General features: G+C 53.4%; 1 protein-coding gene across 1 annotated transcript; it reads left to right on the top strand.

Moving 5' to 3' along the window:
- The first annotated feature begins 1,207 nt into the window (after positions 1-1,207).
- LOC144122481 (uncharacterized) lies at positions 1,208-18,591 on the top strand. Its single transcript, XM_077655805.1, has 9 exons — positions 1,208-1,223; positions 4,569-4,867; positions 5,607-5,813; positions 6,493-6,654; positions 14,794-14,884; positions 16,004-16,140; positions 16,399-16,519; positions 17,310-17,450; positions 18,410-18,591. Exons 1-9 carry the CDS (start codon positions 1,208-1,210, stop codon positions 18,589-18,591), a joined length of 1,356 nt encoding a protein of 451 aa, XP_077511931.1.
- Positions 18,592-18,891: the final 300 nt, after the last annotated feature.

Genomic DNA, 18,891 nt, shown 5'->3' with positions numbered 1-18,891 from the left:
CTGTTACTAACTTTATATAAGTCTCTGTCTATATCTATGTTTTATTTTTTAGGTGCTGTTTTCTTTTGTGGATTGTTTTGTGTAATGCTGCCTTTTGCTAGTGCTGTTATTGATATTAAACCAGTGTGTGCTGTAACTATATTCAAATTTTTTAGCTGCTGTTTTGTTTTTTGTACTTGTATGTTATTCCCACTCCCCTCTGTAACGCCTAACGGCCCTGAGGGTAAATAAATGATATGAAATGAAATTACTGTACTTCCCTATCCGCCATACTCGCCTGACCTCTCCCCATGCGATTTTTTTCCTGTTTCCTCGTGTAAAGAGAGCCCTAAAATGCAGCTGGATAGAGAGCGTAGAGGCCACTCAAGGCGCCACGAGAAAGGAGCGGACAGCGCTGCCAAAAGAAGCGTTTTCCAGCTGTTTCCTAGACCACAAGAAGCGTTGGAAGATGTGTATAGAGTGCAAGGGAGACTATTTCGAAGGGGTGCTGCACAAATTATTTCAATGTTAAACGCATTTTCTTAATGGACTCAGTCTCTGAACTTTACGAACAAAGGTTGTAGTTGTTATGTCGGAGGTGGCGTCCAGGTACCACACCAGGGTGTCCAAACCCTGTTCTGGGGATAGAGCGCGTTGTCTTCTCTGGTCGCCGGGCTCAGGTCCAACCACATGTCTGGTGGTTGAATTTTATTGACACTGCAATTTTACAGCGAGGGCGGCTAAGCGCCCGTTCCTGGGTTTCGCGTCGTATTAGTACTGTAGGTAATCTGTTGTGCTATGTCGTAGTCTGTCGTTGCCGTCGGCGTAACCGGTGAGTTCGTTGCCATAAGAACCACTCCGAGGGTGGTTGCTACTAAAAGAGAAACGTATGACGTCAGCGGAGAAATACATGACAGGTGGGCGGTTACCACCAGAAACATCCGGATGGTGGTTAGCGTGGAAGGAGGGCACGGCGAGAGCGTATGATGGCGCAACCGGTCGGCGGCTTGCATGGAAACCACCAGGAAGATATAGTTACCCTGGTAGGACAAGGAGGGTTAACATGTAAGGAGGTTTTATTCCGAGAGCACACGAACGCATAACCAGAGCCAAGGGAATATATGGCTCTGCGCATAACCAGAGGATGGTTGCAACGCTAATCGTCCGTAAGCTAATTACCGTTGAAGGAGTAGGGTGTGCCGGATGCAGAGAAATCCCCAACCGGAGGATGATTACCGTGGAAGGTGAGTATGGCAATAGCGTCAGAACGCGCAACCGGTACGTGGTTGCCATGGAAATCAACTGGAGGGTAGTTACCCCCGAAGAAGGAGGGTTGCCATGTAAGAAGGGTACGGCAAGATGAGGATGAATGGCGAGAGTGTAGGGAGGCATGCGACGGTAACCATCGGGAACGTGGTTACCATGGAAGAAGGAAGAATGGTGTGGCGAGAGCGGAGAAATGTAGCACGGTCCATCTGCGGTAGATGGCACGAAATGCGCCTTCCTAGGAGGGGATCATCGGCGGCGCTGCGCTTCTAGAGCGGCAGACTGGAGAGGAGACCTATAGGTGGAAATCATACTTGTGAGAAACTAAAAAGATCGCCATAGATTTATGTGAGGTCGCTCTCATATTCTCTACCATCCCAACAGATCGTAAAGTATAAATACCCTAACAGCTGTCACTGAATCTCGCATTAGCCAATGGTAACTGTGCTGTCAATTTTTTTATTTATTCGGTGGAGGACTACGCGGCACCGGCATTTGAACCTTGGCCCTCTTGCGCGTGAGGCGGATGCTCCATCTACGCCATCGCCGCTCCATCACACGCACAGCAATATACCGCACCGCAAAGCAAAAAAGAACTATCGTGGTGGCGAGGCGGTGGTGTGAATGCACAGGCGGGGTTAGCGTTACAGTGACCTGTCGGCACGCAATTGCTGCGCCTGAGTAACTGATTTAAATAATTGTGTGTGTGCCACTATTCCATAAGGCTGGTGCCCTCTAAAAACTTCAAGAGTGATTGTGATAAGAACCAGCGCTCGCTTCAGGAACCCTCAGGAAACCCGATGCGAGAGACGTCAGATGGAACGTCCGATCTCATAGGGTTCCTCGACGCACGCGCCCCCCTCGGCGGCGGAGGGAGCTAGGCGCGCGCATCGCTCTACAATCTTCTTATCGGTTGCCCAGTAATGTCTCATACTCTGCAGGGAAGCGCAGGCACGCTAACACAGAATGGTTCACATCACCGGCGTCAGCGTTCACGCACAAAAATCCATAACGGTGTATAGGTGCACTGTCGAACGCGGACGAGCAACCCGTGGCTTACCGCCTTTGCAGGTCACCGATGAACTCGCGATGGACGCTCAGCGATGCCAGGAAACGCTCCTCGAGTTGGCTGCGCGCGCCGAGGAGTGTCCCCGTGACTTGGAAGAAGGTTTCTTCGAGATCTGTTTCTCGCTTAGCTAGGGAAAGGTGCGATCCCGGTTGGCAGGCTGGCTTTAACAACAAAAGGTTAAGGGCCCTCTTAACGTCCGTAGCCCGCTCGCCTCGCACCTGGCCAAAGCTGTGCCACCTGTAGAGGGATGGAAGGAAAGCACGATTGCCCAGTGGCGTTAGTAGAGGACGCTGTTGTAATACGCTCGGTATTTAGTTTTGCACACGTCAGGCACCACCGAACGCCCATTAACGGGCGTTCAGTAAGATTTCTTTTCTGGGCGAGTTAAGTGAGCCTTTATTGCAGAATTCTGTACACATGGCGGCAGCAGAACAGCAGCTTTGTTACAGCAAAAGCTTCGCACTACAACTACCAAGGTCAAGTTTAGTGCACGTTACACCTTCAACCGGTGGAACGAAGGTGTAGCAAGGAACATCATAATACGCAACTCGCTGTGGAGAGTCACTGCAGCTGCGCTCGCTCCGGGCATCGTTGCTGCTCTGCCACGTGTCTAGCAAAAGGTTGCAAAAACAGTTGCTTCGCTTGCGCTTGGTCTCTCTCCCGCCATGAATAAGACGCCCAGCAAACCGACTCCGGGGCGAAACCATAAGTACCGATGCTTAATTTCGCTCGTATCACTAGGTTCAACAAGCGCTAAACCTGTGCTAGCTTTTTAAATTGAACAGTGTAACGACAGATGTGTTTTATGTAGCAGAGCATGTTAAGTTTGTGCCCATGACAACACTACGCTCACGTGTGCAGTAGTAGAACCTCGTTTTTTCTTGGATAGTGACGGTACAATTATGCCAGTGGCAACGTGAGGAAGCCAGTGTAACGAATTATGAAAAGAGAGTGAAAGAAGTTACATTCAAGTGAAAGTTTGCAATGTTCTCTTTCTTGGGAACGCGCGACCGACCAGAAGTTATGGACCTCCTCCACCACGTTGTTTACTAGGAAGTGCAAAAACAGACTAGGTACGGAGTAGGGGACACAATAACACTTTCACGAGCGCTTTTGTCCCCTACTCTGTCCCTAATCCGTTTTTTGCGCTCCCTAGTAAACAACATACATCACTAACTAGCCCGGCAACTTGTTCTCCTGAACTCCTCCACCAGTTTCACCACGATGAACACCTGAAAAGCACCTGCTTCTTTCCCGACGTAGTTGTTACAAGTGTAGTGCGCTGTTGGCGTCAGCATTGCGCCTCATTCCTTTACGACAGCTTGCAGACTATATAGGGCAATAGTAGCGGAAGTGGGGACTACCAGAGACTACATCGAAAAGTGACATGCTGCTTTCTTAGCAAAGTTTCACTTGAAGCTTCCAAAGATGTATCTGCATTATTGTCAGCGCATTGCAGGCCGTAACCAAGCTTGCTCACGAGATTTTCGGTTAAAAAAATTCGAAGTCCGGTTTCCTGTGTTTTCGCGGCATATCGTAAAAACTATGGATAACGCTTGCTTTCATGCAAGCGAGCTACCGGTGACGAAAATGTTTTATTGTGCGCCTGATCATCGGATTAATAGCTCCGAAATGTGTACACGCTGATATTAAAAGAGCTGCTCTTTGAACGGTTGCAAACAAATGACTGGATAGGTCGCGCTATCTCTTTCACCGTGCTAGCGTACGGTACATGCCGACGTTCAGGGAGATCTTGTTCAAAAGGTATCAGCGTAACACCACCCGGGCTCCTAGGAGACCTCTGATTTTGGTGCAGAGCTGCACGACATGGTGTAGACTGCGCTGCTGTAAGGTAGCTGACAAGTGTGCGATATTACAGAACTGAACGAGCGGCTCAATTTGATAGACAAGGAACTCGGTATTAAGACATGCTATCAGTTAAAGACTGCATGCAGAAATGCAGTATGCTAATTGTGTGATAATAGGATGCACAGGTAAGTGAAAGGTGTGTAGCTTAGCGATTCTGAGGAGCCAGATCGCAAGGTGTCATTTTAAGCGGAAAGTTAGGGTAAAAGTTCATTTTACATGTAAGAAGTGCCGCTGAGCCTTGAACATAATCGTGTTTTTAAAGAAATCATTTCTTCTGCTTTCTGTACATCACCGCTATTGCCTCGTTTTCGTACCGATCATTGTGCAACGCTTCTATATCCAGAATATCAAGAACAGTGTCCTTGTGGCGCGGTACCGCGCGCAGCTGTTCTGGTTCCGCACTGCCCTGGAAAGCCTGTACTTCCGGTATCGGGGCATCGGCAGCGCATCGACGTTTTCACAGGCTCGGTGATCGGCCAGGAGCTACCGTCCCATGTGTTCAAGGTGCGCAAGGTGATCCTGACGCCCACTCGGCGCATCTACATGCCCCCTCAATTTGTGTGCAAGAGCCGCCTGCTTCAGCACTTCGACCCAGATTACGCCCCGCGCATCATCGTTCGGGACGACGATTGCAAGCTCGTCTTCTTTTCGCTGGTTGCCTGCAAGGACGATTTCCTCAGCGCCGTACGCTGTTCGGAAGTTCATGATCGCCCAGTGAACAAGTAGCCGTAGGGTGCTTAATTTTAGGAAAAAGCAGTAGCTCAAGTCTCAAGAGTAAAAAAATGGCTGGCGTTTTAGCATTCCTAAGCACGAAAGACTGGGCGCAAGCACGGTTTTTTCACATGGACACCACCGCCACGTACCTCAGAGCGCTGTTGAGGTGTCCAATTACTCACCGATCCAGTTATGTTCCTCCCTTTCTTCAAAATCGACAGTCTAAACATTCTATTGGTTTTGAGAGAAGGAAAGGCGCGTAACTGCCTCAAATTGTAGGTGGACAGCGCCGCCTATTCACAGTGCGACTGACGTGTTCACTCACCTAGTGAGCCATTAATACACTCGCTACTGAAAGGCTTCATACGCACAGATGCCGCTGATACCCGAGGAGTGCGGCTAATTGCTTTCGCACTGAAAGGCACAGGAATCAGAATTTCACGCGACAAATGTATGTTAGCAGTAGTGCTACATTTCAGTCTCACATTGATGAGCATCTATTTGCCTGTTTTAATTTGATTTCGCCGTCACGTTTTTGTTCCCCTGCTGTATGGATCCAGGTAGATGAAGTGCAGAGGAGGGCACATAACTGCATGAAGATATCGGATGGGAACACTAAAGAAAGTTATGCATGGGATGTGCTCCTTGCAATGACAATATAAAGCGTCCATTTAGGTCCTCTCTTCAACATTGGGCTTGTTTTCTGTAGGTGATCAAGCCTCCGCTGTCGTCCGGCTTGAACATTGCTGGCAGCCGGTTCATGTTGCTGGGTTGCTCGACGAGCCAGTTATGCAACCACGGCGTCTGGTTCTACGCGCACGACAATCAGGGCCGCACCGCGGAGCAGATACGCGATGGAATCGGCGATCTCTCTACCATCCTCAGCGTGGCCAAGTTCATGGCACGGCTCGGACAGGTCAGAGGCCATTCACGTTCTTGTTGAGAGAGTTGATGGGAAAAGAGAGTAAATCGCATGAAAGTGTATGAGGGAATCTCCTCGCTTTTAGTAACGGAGCTTTTGTTTGGAAGGCTGACCCAAGTGTCTCTGCCATTCACCATCGTTCAACACACTTTCAACGCTACGTGCATTTCATTAATCAATATATGTTTGGATGGTATTGCAGCAATGTGAACCCTTCATTGATCAGTGGTCCACAGAGATCAGGCGCCATGGGCAGTGACTCATAACTGACTGTGAAATTATCCACAATATCATAAGTTATGCCTTGCGCATTTTCGAATCAAATGCGGGAGTGTCAAAATGCTCCAGAGGGGGAATGAAAAGTAAGACTAGCGTTCATAAATAATTACGGGACTGCGCGGACTGTGCCCGGAGATCTAACCAGGCAAATTAGCCTCATTTTTCAGTAAACCAGCGTTCTTTTGGAGTACTACTTCCTTTCATTGAAGTGCTGTTTCCGTTACACGCTTTCTACTTCTGAGAAGCCACTCTTTAATGTTCTCTATACATGCGCAAAGGTTTCACATGTTTCACAACTCCCAGCTGCACAAATATGAATTCTGTATCACCAATCTCATAGCCAGCCAGCTATGGCGAAGTGGCTCACTCGGGAGACCTCTTTTCCTGCGTGCAGGCCTTTTCGCAGCCGTTGGGTCTGCTAACGGTCCCGAGCCAAAACACGTCTGTGGAACCGGACATCCGGCACGCAGCCCCTGGCTGCAGAAGCGATAGTTCCCATCGCGAGTACATTTTCAGCGACAGCATAGGGCGAATATCGCCCGGCCTGCTGCGCAAGGTACGTATATTATTGTCCTTATGGACAACCAGTCTAAACTTATTATAACCTTTACTAATGTGTCGCTGAGGTCACCAAGGAAGGCGTGGCTGTGCCGGCGGTGATTTTGCCCGCGCGCCAAGTTGCACCCGCGCGGGTAGCGACAAAATCAGCCGGTGCCGAGACGCTACCGCTGAATTACGATGCCTCGACATGAATCGACTTGAGAAATTGGCAGCGTGCCAAGGCGATGCTATACCAGTAGCGGCAGGTCTTTCTGAAAAATTCATTGTTTTCACACTGCTGCCAACGCTCATACATTCGAGTTAGACACCGTTTAACAGTCCTGTGTGAGAGACAGAGATAGGGATAGAGAGAAAACATTTATTCCCACGAGTCAAAACCGCACTTCAAAGTAGTCATCCTCCGCAGCGTGTCTGTCCGTCTGCCGGGATCCATGAGGTCATGGAAGCAGACAGAGCTTGACCGGTGGTTTCACTTTGCACATAACGGGGGGGGGGGGGCACGGCCCTGCGAGTTTTTTTTTTGTTAACAGCGGAAGTCTTTTTTTCATGCCTCCCGCCTCCCAAAGCCATCTTATCCGATCTAACTTCCTGACAGGAACACTCTACCCAGAACTCTGCCGCCCATGATAATGCTTCGCTTCTTTTGTTCAGGAGAGCCCATCGTATCTCTGTTGTGAGCAGTGAATGTGTTATCAATGTCCAAGTGCTGCCCAAGCCCAATGTCTACTCATGCAGCATGCATGAGACAGGTTTCTTCTCCTTGATCTGCAGAAATCTGTGATGCATAGGACGGTATTTTGCATCGATAGCTGTGTATGAGACTTCCTCTGCGTCGAGCAGCGTCGCCGTCGGTGGTGACTACTATGTCCTGACTAAAACTCGCCTCCTTGCCGTTTAGAAAGTCTAGAGATGGTGCTCTCGGCAGTGTGTCCTTTCTGGTTATGATTACCCAGCGGATCTGGTGATTGTGACCCTAATAATGTGAAACACGAGCACCAGGCCAGGAGAAAGCTCGTGCTGGTACGGAACTGGGAATCATGTAATCCCGCAGCTCCCGCACATGACAAGGTCCTCGCCGTAAAGAGCAGAGCGGAGACGATGCTATGGCGGTCTTATGCATCCATGCAGGAGTGCGAGCAGAGGCCGTGCGAATTCGATGTAGAAGGGCGACCCTTCTACATCGAATTCGCACGGCCTCTGCTCGCACTCCTGCACGGATGCATAAGACCGGCATAGCATCGTCTCCGTTCTGCTCTTTATGTGGTGTGTGCGGGGATATCGAACATTATATTATGTACTGCCCAGAGTACAACGCGGAAAGGCATGTGATGTTCGCTTCCTTCAAGAAGGCAGGAACCCGTCACAGCACAGTGCAGGACATTGTCTACCCGAGTGGAAACCAGACATGCAGAAGGGAGGCTGCACGCCTTCTTTTAACATTTCTGCAGAACACGGATCTTGTTTTTAAATGGTGACAGCAGGAACGGACTATGGCCTGCTGTGATTGAATGTGTGCGTAGATGGTGTCTTCCGGAGTGGACTACTTTATACTGTGAGTGAATGTGTGTATGGAGTGTTGCACTACAATGGCCTATGTTCTGCTGTGACTGAATATGCGCATAGATGGTGACTTCTGGAGTGGACTGTGATGTGAACTGTGTGGATTGATTGTGTGCATAGATGGTGAGTGCGGGAGAGAATGTGTGCTATTATAAGAGACTGTGCGCTTAGCGGGGTCGATGCGGCATTGTTAATATCGAAGGGACGCTGCGGTGGAGCAATTGCCGGCAGATAAAGCAAGGCTAACCCCACCTGTAGCATTCAACATCTCAACCTCAACCTCAAGGTCCTGGAGGTTTTTCCTATTTTTGCTTTAGTATAATGTATGGAGTCACCTAAGTACAGAGTCGTACGTCGAAGCCTTAATTTTCCGCCCTTCCGCAGGTCCACCACGCCTTGGAGCTATAGGAGGGCGAGGAGCCCTGCGCCGTACAAATCCGCTACGGCGGCTGCAAGGGAATGCTGTTGCTGTATCCGACGCTGAGTGGCCACCGCGTCGTCTTCCGCGCGAGCATGCGCAAGTTCCACTCGGACCACTCCGACCTATACGTGCTGAAGACTAGGAAGCCGCGTGCGTTGTTTTCATGCGCTATGACCGCGACCATCGGGAGAAAGCGCTTAGAGAAGCAGTTCGTCCCGGAGATGCATAATTCTCCCGTACTCTCTCCCGCAGCCCACTATAGTCGGATGCAACTGAAGAGCGAATCGGCTTTAACCCGTCAGTCAAAGGACTCCTTTCCAGTCAATGGCGACGGCCGGCTCTCATGACCCTGCTAGCGTGATAACGCAAGGAGCGGCGCGACAATGCAGGGAGGGGACCATCCCCGACTATAGAGGGAGTGGACAATCGATATTCATCTGGCACTTCCCGTATGTCACGCTAGCAGGGTCATGAAAATCGGCCGACGCCATTGGCTGGAAGGGGGTCCTTTTACAGGTGAAAGCTGCTTCGTTCTTCAGTTGTATCCGACTGCAGCTACGTTGTGCCCTAGTGGGCTCGCGCTGAGCTCCTTACGAGTATCTTAGCTAATTTTCAGCGATCCATAGTTCGGGGTGCTGTTCCACGCTTACAATGAATTATCGTGCAGAGCATCCCACAATTTCTGTTGAAGTGTAGTGCCGTGTTTTCACGTGGCCACGAACTGTCATCGAGAAAAGTTTACGGGAAGCAGGATTGTAGACAAAATTTTCCTCTGGGTCAGATGAACCCGATAAGTGAAAGGCCATAATACGTGAGGAGTATTCATTCTCTACCCATTAGAATGAATACCAAATGAATGGATAGCGACGAAAGACTGTGCTTATTTGCGCGAAAATTTCAATTTACATTTGCCTCTAAGTGTTGCGCTTACACAGCTGACTTTGAGCTTGAAATATTGTCAGTCGTGCACTGTTCTGCACTTTGCTCCTTGTTACCACAAGTAGACAGAAGGCATAGTCATCGAGCCACAGTATATCAAGAAGCGTGATGGAGCACGCCTTCCTTCTGCGGTGGACGTGATGGTGGTAGTGTTTTTTTTATTAAACTAATAGTAAAAAGGAAGGAAAAGATTTTTCCTAACCCCGGCATCTGCCATCGATACTGAAGCACCTGAGCTGGGGCAGCGGAAATAAAGGAAAGCAGGCAGAATGAAGAAATGAAATCAAAGAGATGAGGGGACAGGAAGAGAGGATAGGGGGAGAAGTAATATATACAAACTATTTACACAATAAGAAATGTGTCCACGTTGCGCGCGTGATTAGTTCATGTTGGAGGAATTAAAACACACGCGCAGAGCACTGTGTTGTCTACAATTGGAGTAGGGCGTCCAGTTATTAATCGTTCAAGGTAGAACTCACGGAGCGTTCGGTCACTACGTGTAACTACCTGACGAAGAACAGACGGGACGTCAAGCCTGTGTTTTCGAGGAATGCATAGAGGTTCACCAACGTTTGCTCACGACTGCGCGCACAGCCCTGCGGCCACAATAGCGTCTTGAGGAAGTGTGGTAGTATGCCAAGCGCCCTATAGGCCACAAGCATATCGCGACGAGCATCGGCGAACGCGGCACAGTGAAGGAACAGGCGTTCTAGTGTTTCCACTGCACCGCATCCGTCACACACATCACTCGTCACGATTCCGTGACGCTCCCGTCGTTCCCTGGGCCACACGCAGCCAATACACGCACGGAGGATCATTACACGGTGCGACCGTGTAAGTGCGCGACAGCCGGTGATACTGTCGATGCGCTCACCTCCTGCGATGCGTGGGTCGGGGTGCTGCTTTCGGAGATATTCGTGGATGGCCGCACGCACGTCCTCTAGCGCAAGAGGCAGATCGCTGGGAGGTAGTTGATGTGCAGCGGTCGCGAGGTTGTCAGCTTCTTCGTTGCCGGCGATGCCGCAGTGACCGGGCACCCACTGTACACGCACGGCACATCCTCTCTGCGTGAGGCGCTAGATACGCGAGCGAACTTCCCGCACTAGTGGGGTAGTGCGGCCGTTAGATTGCAGGCGGCTGAGGGCTGCGCGGGAGTCGCACAGCAGTGCACTCCTGGGCGGCGGAGGGCCGAGGGTGAGCAGCAGGTCCAGCCCGAGCCGGATCCCCGTCAACTCCGCCGTGGTGGAGGAGCCCAGGAAGGTTGCGTGTTGCTGGCTGTGCAGTCGCAGGGCGGGGATGGTCGCCGCCGCTGCAAGGGAGCAGCAGTCGCGGGCCACTGAGCCGTCGATGTGCACGAGGAGATGGTCCTAGAGGTATTCGTGTATGACGGCTCTGGCCAGCTGCTGCATAGCACAGAGGGGAGTGCTCTGCTTTCCCGCGATGCCAACGATATCTCGCTATAACTCCGAGGCAGCAGGCCAGGGCGCGCAGGAGCCGTAGGGGGTGGACCTTGAGTGCATTGCTCATACTCGAGCAGCGCCGCGCCCATTTGTGAGCGCGGGTGCGAGCGCATGCGATGCTGCAGCGAGCCGCTGCCCGGTTCGCGGTGAAGCCGGTCGATGTGATTCAGTGCCCTGCCCGCTACTTAGAGCTTAAGTGGCCACGCTCCTGCCTCGGCCAACGTTGAGCACTGCGAGTTTTTGGGGAGCCCTAGGCACACGCGCAGGGACTTGAGCTGCTGGAGATCAAGTTTCTTCCAGCACGGTTTGCACACCGTGACAAGCGGAGCGCATAGAGCACCGCCCCCAAAGCTGCGGCATTGTATAGCCGCAGCGCGGATTGCTGGGAGATGTACTGGCCTCGAGCGGTGAGCTTGTCCACGGCGGCGGTGATCCTCTTTATCTGCAGAAAGGCCTTGGTCGCCGCAGGGCGGAAGGAAAGGCGCCAGTTGATGTCCAGGCCAAGGTACCGCACCGATTTACGCCAAGCAATCGGAGTCCCGTCCAGTGACAGTGGCGCAAGGTGCTCGCACGAGCGTGAAACGCAGGGCATGGCCACCGATTTGTCCACGTTTAGCGACAGACCAAGGCCGCGCCAGCTGGCATCGATTGCGTTCAGAGCACTCTGAGGGCACTCCCGCACGCAAAGCGGCTCGCCCGGTGGTCCCAGGCACCACAGAGCTATGTCGCCTGCACATATGGACATGTACACATGGTGTCGGCCGCTCGTGGGGATGGAGGCCGGCACCACCGACATGGCCACATTAAACAGAAATGGTGATAACACAGAGCCCTGCGGCATGCCCATGTCCACCGGGCGAGGCTTGGAGAGCTCACCCCCTACTCGTACGCGCATGGCGCCCGCTCAGGAAGCCATTAACGTATCGCAACAGGCGCCCGCTCACACCGGCCCCCTCAAGCACCGCGAGAATTGGTTCGCCGTGAACGTTGTAAAAAGCGCCCGAGACGTCCAGTAGTAGCAGCAGCGCAAACAGGCCTGGCGCTCCGAGATGCTCCAGCGCTGTAACAACATCCGATTTAGAATCAGCTGTGCACCGCATCCAACGGAAACTCGTCTGCCGCTCGTCAAACATATTAGCCTCCGCAGCCTGCTCGTTCAGACGCTGCAACGCCATACGCTCCACGAGCCTACCTGCCGCCGATATTAATGCCACTGGCCGGTATCCGCTCTGCTCCGTAGGTGGGCGCCCGGCCTTTTGACAAGAGACCGCGATTCGCCAATCCTCCGGTAGCTCCCCGCGTTCCCACATCAGGTCGATCAGCTGTAGGATGATCTGTCGTTTTTGCGCATCCAGGTTTCGCAGCATCTAGTATGTTACCTCTCCCGGTCCGGGCGCCGAGCGGCGGTGGCAGCGCACTGTTCAGTTCCGCCGACGTGAACGGCGCATCACATGGACCTTCCGAGGCGGCGGTCGAGGGAATGGCGTCGCTTCTGGGGCTCTCAGGAGCAGCTATGTTAACTGCGTTTTTGGGGCTGGGCGGTGCGCACCGGTCGGCAGGCCTCTGCCAACTCTTCTAAGCTGAGCCTGCTGGAGATTGCGAGGGCGACCAGCGGTTGACGGTGTGCCTGTGGTTTGGTGATGCGCCGCAGGGTGTCAAACAGCCTACGCGAACTGACATCTTCCATCCTTTGGCATAGTGAAGCCCACTGCCGGCGGTACAGTTCGTTGGCGTGGCGGCGCGCTGCCGCGTCCAAGCGGTTGTAGACAGTACAGTCGGCGGCTCTGTCAGTCCGTCGCGGCCGTCGCTCTGCACGATCTCTCTTCTCGCGCATCGCGCAGATTGAGCAGCTTCATATCATCTGTGGGCTGCCCTGCCCTTACCTCTGCTAGTTGGGTGGCTGCGAGAGCGCTTCGGACTAGACTTGAAAAGAAATCTGCGCCAGTGGCCACCGCCTCATCGACCTGCCGCATGAACGCACTCCAGTTGGTAAAGGAGTAGGCACGTTTGGTGCGCGCCTCCAACGCAGTAGGTTCGATTAGGATGGAGTAAACATCCGAGCCCCAGAGAGATGGCGATCGACGCCATGTCGCCTCGATTCCTCTGGATGCGAAGGCAACGTCGATGCAGGAGGCGGTTGTTCCTCGTCGTCGAAAGGTGGACTCGGCGGTGTTCAAAGGGGGGCAGTACCAGTTTCGTTTCTGCGTCGTGCAGGTCGTCTCCACGCCGGGAGTGGCGCGCACTGATCCACGCACTATGGTGGGCGTTAAAAACACCACAGATGATTTGGCGCGGGGCACAGCACGAAGACACAGCTCAAAAACACAGCGCATTCCACGCGACAGCTGGACGCACATAAACACTGACCACCGGCGTGTCAACACCACCGACGCGCACTGTCACCACCACGAACTCCCGGGCGTCAGATGTCGCCACCGCCGAGCCGACGACGGTGTGCTGGACGGCCTGCCGCAAGTATATCGCGCACCTTGATTTCCCGGGGCGATGAGATGGGTCACAACAGGGCACTGCGGCACAAGTGGGTTCCTCGCACGTGGTGGCTGAGTGGTAGCCAATGTAGCCAGGTAGCGGCATATGGGGCTCCCAGTCATGTGAAGGTAAGTTCGTCTCCTGCAGCGCGATAACTTCTGGCGAATCCTGTGCGATGCGAACTCGCATTTCGGCGTACCACGCCGCATGTGAGCGCACGTTCCACTGCAGGATGAATGGTATGCGGGAGGGAGTCCGGCGGCCAGCCATCATGCTGGCTTATCTGTGCGGGAGCACCCGCAGCTTCTAAGCAACCCCGGTGTCCATCGGTGGCCTCCGGGAAAAGTGCGCTGAGGGCGCGCAACGCCAGCTTTAGGCGTGCGATCTCCGCGTCACGTGCGTCAGGGGGCTGGCCATGACAAGCGGCCGCAGGCTCGGGCCGCGCTGCACGGGAAGCCGGGCAACAGGATCGCCGCTGCCGTTGCGGCGTAACCATTGCTTCTGTTGCTGCTGCTGCTGGGGTGCTCCCCTGACGGCCTGCGCATAAGAAAGCGCGCGCGGCGCCTGCTGATGTTGCTGGGCTGGGGCCGCTATTTCAGCCTGGCCGACGGCTGGGACAACCCGCATGGACATCGGTGCCATGCATGTGGCCATTAAATTGGCCACGTGACGCTCTCGCTGCCATTGCGGGCACGCTGGGTCCATTGCTGCGTGCCGCCCCCCGCAGTTAATGCAGCGGGGCTTGCTCGCGCAGGTACCAGGCTCGTACGGCCCGCCGCAGCGTCTGCATCGGGCAAGAGCGCGACACACCCCAGTGGCATGCCCCAGGCTTGCGCACTTGGCACACTGGAGCGGCTAGGGATGGCAGGGGCGGACCGCGAGCCTGCGCTTGAATATGGTGATGAACGACGGTGGTGTCGGCGCCGCAAAAGGGAGAGCGAGTGTGCTGCCCGCATTGACACCGAGAACATCGGCACCGGTGACTACGCTAGCATCTCCTGCGCCGTCCTGCGCCTGTCCACACCGAAGACCAAGCAGGAGCTTTGGTTCCGAGAAGGAGGCTCCTTGTCGCACACCGGCATGCCGCGGATGATGGTTATGGCTAGCAGGGCCTGGAGAGCATCGCTGGTCCCCGCGTCCACTGCCACCACATTCCGCCGCATGCTTACCCGGACGGCGAGGACGCCCGGACGGGGTCCGATCTCCTCGGTCAATTCTCAGTCCTGTTCCCTGGTGCGGTGCCCCGGTTTGCCGGCCGAAACAGCACCGTCCCCAGCAGGCTCCACGGGACACCCACAGCAGCCGCGGCTCGCTCCAGGGCAGCTCTCCGACGTCGCTGCGTCTTCGTAGTGATGGTGCGCCACAGGACCAGGCTGGCTCCATCATCAGCGTCGCCGCTGTCTGCGGCGTATTGTTGCGGCGCGCCGCGGAGTTGGGCGTGCTCGCTGCCAGCAGACGAGGCCCCAGCCACAGCCTGGTCTCGCGCGGCGGGATTTGGCAAGGTCGCGCGGTTTTCTTCCGGACGCCGTCACCCCAGCAGCAACAGCAGCAGCATCAGCAGCAGGCTGGAAGTGGGCTCCATGGGGTTCGCGCTGGGCAGGCCTTTCTCCTTCGAGTGTGGAAGAAGAGAAAACAGTGACGTTGCGAGGGCTTCGAGCTTCCCGTTTGGCCACCGCGATGTCCGTGTTGGTTTTCGCGTCCCTCTCCTCCTCAGACCCCTTTGAGCGTCGCCGTTTCCGGAGAACAGACTCGTCCATCAGGGTGCACATGCTCTCCTCGGCTGCAGGTGTCCGCGGTGTGCCCGCAGCAGCAGCGTCAGGAGGAATGGGCATCACAGCCGGTTCCTCAGGAGTAGCAATGGCGGTTGGAGGCGCAGGGGTGGCCAGAAATGGCGGGGAGGGAGCCGCCATGGAGTCCTGCGCCTGATGAGCAAGCGCCATGGTGTCCCTCAAGGCTAGAACGCGTGGGTCCGCCGGCGACACGTCCAAGCGTCCGGCGACAAGGACTCGAGGTTCTCCGAGGTGGTGAGGAGCGCCGCCGTCATGCACCTCACCGTGTCCCGCATATTAGCGATCTCGGCCTGCATCCGCCGAATGGTGCTGAACGACCTTGCTCTAGATGCCGCTCGTCTCCGTGATCGTGAGCGTGAGCGGCCTGCCCTGCGTTGCTCATCGTCACCGCGAAACGCAGGCCGTCGCTCCTTCACGGTGCCTGTGGCCTCCATGGGGAGACCCTGCAGCGCCGCGAAGCCTTATGCCCAGCGTCCGAAGGAGCGGAGACCTAAAAAAAACATGTCCGCTCGCTTCGTGCGCCCGCAGAAGAATCCGCGGTGGACGCAGCTGATTCAGTAGTGAGGATAATCCGTGGCATGCACTGCAAATTTTAGGAATAGGTTACTGCAAGAAAGTTACATTTTGACCGTGCTGCCGCTACAGTATATTTACGCCCGTAATGATTTACTGTGCTCCTCGCAGGCGTTCTTTACCTGAACCGACCCATGATCACCATCTTGGAGCAGAGTGGCATAAAGGCCGAGGTGTTCCTGATGCTGCAGAACAAAATCCTCAATTCCTTCATCGACAAAATGATGGATCCCCACGAGGCCGCGCATGTGAAAACATTTTCATGTTCGCAGCTTTTGTGCTTTGTGTCGTGTCAGTGTTTGCACTGTTCTACGCATAACTGCAGCTCATGTACGACAGCCGATCCCATACTGGACGAATACCTGAACCCTATGTAGGACAGTTGATCCTATTTTAGTCGCAATTTAATAAAGAATTCAGGATTTCGGCGACGGGGTCGGTGACCTCTAAAGTGGGACGGTGCTTGTAAGCTGATAACGAAACTGGGAGCCTTACTAGTTGCGCAGGTTCTCTGCGTCTACTGCGCCTTGCGTCTCCCGTACAAGGAGCGGGCCTGCGGTTGCATCGACCTGACAATCGAGCCCTTCTTTCGGGCTCTGGTTCGCGCCGTCAACAAGAAGGTCCTCAGTGAGTGAAACACACGAGCTGAACCGGTTTTGTTCATTTTGTAGTCTGCGAAGAAGTGTAGAGAGGCAGCACCCTGGCCCCGAATTCGTCCTTTTGTTGATTAGTTACGCTAGTTTCTGGAATCTTTCAGAGTTATCTCAAATTTCCAGTTTCTTCACAACATGCTCCTTCTCGGTTTTGTGCTATGTTTAGCGTACTCATAAGATTCTTCCCATGGGGTTAATGTTACGGACAATAGATTAAAAGCTATAGGTGGCACCATCGACAACCTGACGCTTGCATTAGCCAGTCCTATTGCGGTAATCGTTACAGTTGTTAACCTTTTCGTCTAGCACCCAAGCAGCACAGGTCATCGGCCCAATATTGCAACAGGATGGTCCCATCCTGGTCCTTTGTAGGACCGGCCTTTTCCAATACGGCTCTAATGTTGGGCCAATTACTTGTGCTGCTTGGGCATAACCACACATTTTTAGAAGGTGGTATCTGGTCTTAAATGCCTTCAAACAGTGTCATAGTGAACAACAGATATTTTTGGCCCACGTACGAGCCTTGTAATAGCCGACGAATGCATATATGGCACCTAAAGGACCGGCTTCACATTCATCGAATTTTCGACAAAGATTATGGTCAAGTCAGAGATTGCCCATAAAGATCAATGTTGCTTGAGGCAAAGAACGTTTGCTCGTAAGGCATCGAATAGCCCTCAGGGAGCTTGTCGTAACTTCTCTACAACATGCGTGAACGACGAACCCTTGCCTCTTCACGCCGGATAATCTATGCGCCATTGCAGAGGAGTTGAGGACCAAGGCTCGTATTCTGGTTCTTTCGGACTACGGGCTCACCATGTTCGGCGTGCTGGACGAGACCGGCACGCTCGAGTACGGACAGGTGTTCGTCCAGTACTCAAACGACAGACATGCTACGGTACAAGGTCAACGACCCTGCGACCATCTTCTAAGGTATCCCAGCAACCTGTTTTCGTGCTAGCAAGCATAGCGCAGCATGGTCTCAGTGCGTTCAGGCAGCAGCTTTGGTATTTTATTCGAAAGTATCTATTAATTTGAACGTAGTTAGAAATGGTAGGGGAATAAAGGGCCCGAGTACATGCTTTGAAGGCATATGCAAACGTGCTGCGTGTTCGCGGGCGGTTGTCGCAGAAATATAGATTATTGGAGTCGGATCTAAACGTAGAATTCTCCGGTGGTATTACGAAGTTATTGCAGTCTGTATACGCGGACGCACGCCTAGTTTTCCTCGTGTCCTGATTCTGACCGAAATTATGTCGTTTCGGCCTCGCCTGCGAGATCCTTCGCTGATCACGGCATTCGCATATCTGAAGCCGAAGCTAGGACTTACTAATGCTCAGTTGTCCAAGAAAGGTCCCGGTTATATCTTGGGAGATATCCGTGGTTTTCACGGATCGATGCTTTTATTTTGACAGCACCGGATATGCAATAAAGAATATACAGTGCTCAAGTACCCGTGCGTTGTGCGCTGCTACTCGCGGTAATCTTCAGAAACCGGCATCTGGAGCCGAAAGAGTATACAGTACTCGCGGACAGCTTTTTGTGGCTATGCAGTGGAAGCTACGAGGGCGAGGCGGAAGGCTTTCACATGCGCGGTCTTACCACGCTCTCACGAGGAAGAGAGATAGGCGTTTAAGCTGGCTGTGCGCGCCCGTAGCTTCCGCAGAATGGCATCAAAAAGCTGTCCGCAAGTATATTCATTTTTTATTCATGGGCTTGGAATGAAAGGACTATTTTATTTTCATTACATCGCACAGAGGAGCCCAAAGGTTGACGCATGGGATTCGGTTTTTTATTTGCCTGACTTTTCATGCGAGTTTTGCGTTAATGTCACTGAGTATTCCATGCACGGTGGGATGCGCAGGCGATGTGATCGTGACCAAGAGCCCGTGCATGCACACAGGGGACATCCCCCAGCTGAAGGCGGTGAATGTGCCGCAGCTGCATCACGTGCGCGACTGCACTGTCTTCCCTCAAAAGGGGGAGCGACCACTCCCCCGAAGAGATGACCGGTACGCACCCTTCCTGGCGAGCGCTCTCTGTTGACACTGTGCTATGCGGGGACGGATGTAACCGTCGCTCTGCGTTTGTGATAGATAGCGTGCCTTAGTTCACGTGCGCGTTAGGTCAGAGCTCTGCGAAAGCCAGGACCCGGTGGGCTTTGACTGTTATATGATGTGAGCACAGTCACAGCATGAGAAAAAACGCACTGTGAGGTTCCATATCCTGGGACGTAAAATACTTCGCAGTTTCTCACTTCGGAGTCGCAACGATTCCTCTACTCACTGATCTTGGGTCATTCAGCGAGGCCGTTCACCATCACTCTCCGGACGCAGCTTGTTTCCT

The sequence above is a fragment of the Amblyomma americanum genome, chromosome 1, assembly GCF_052857255.1.
Source record: "Amblyomma americanum isolate KBUSLIRL-KWMA chromosome 1, ASM5285725v1, whole genome shotgun sequence".
Classification (NCBI taxonomy): Eukaryota; Metazoa; Arthropoda; class Arachnida; order Ixodida; family Ixodidae; genus Amblyomma; species Amblyomma americanum.
The sequence above is the reverse complement of the archived record's forward strand: the minus strand, read 5'-3'. Positions and strand labels throughout refer to the sequence as shown.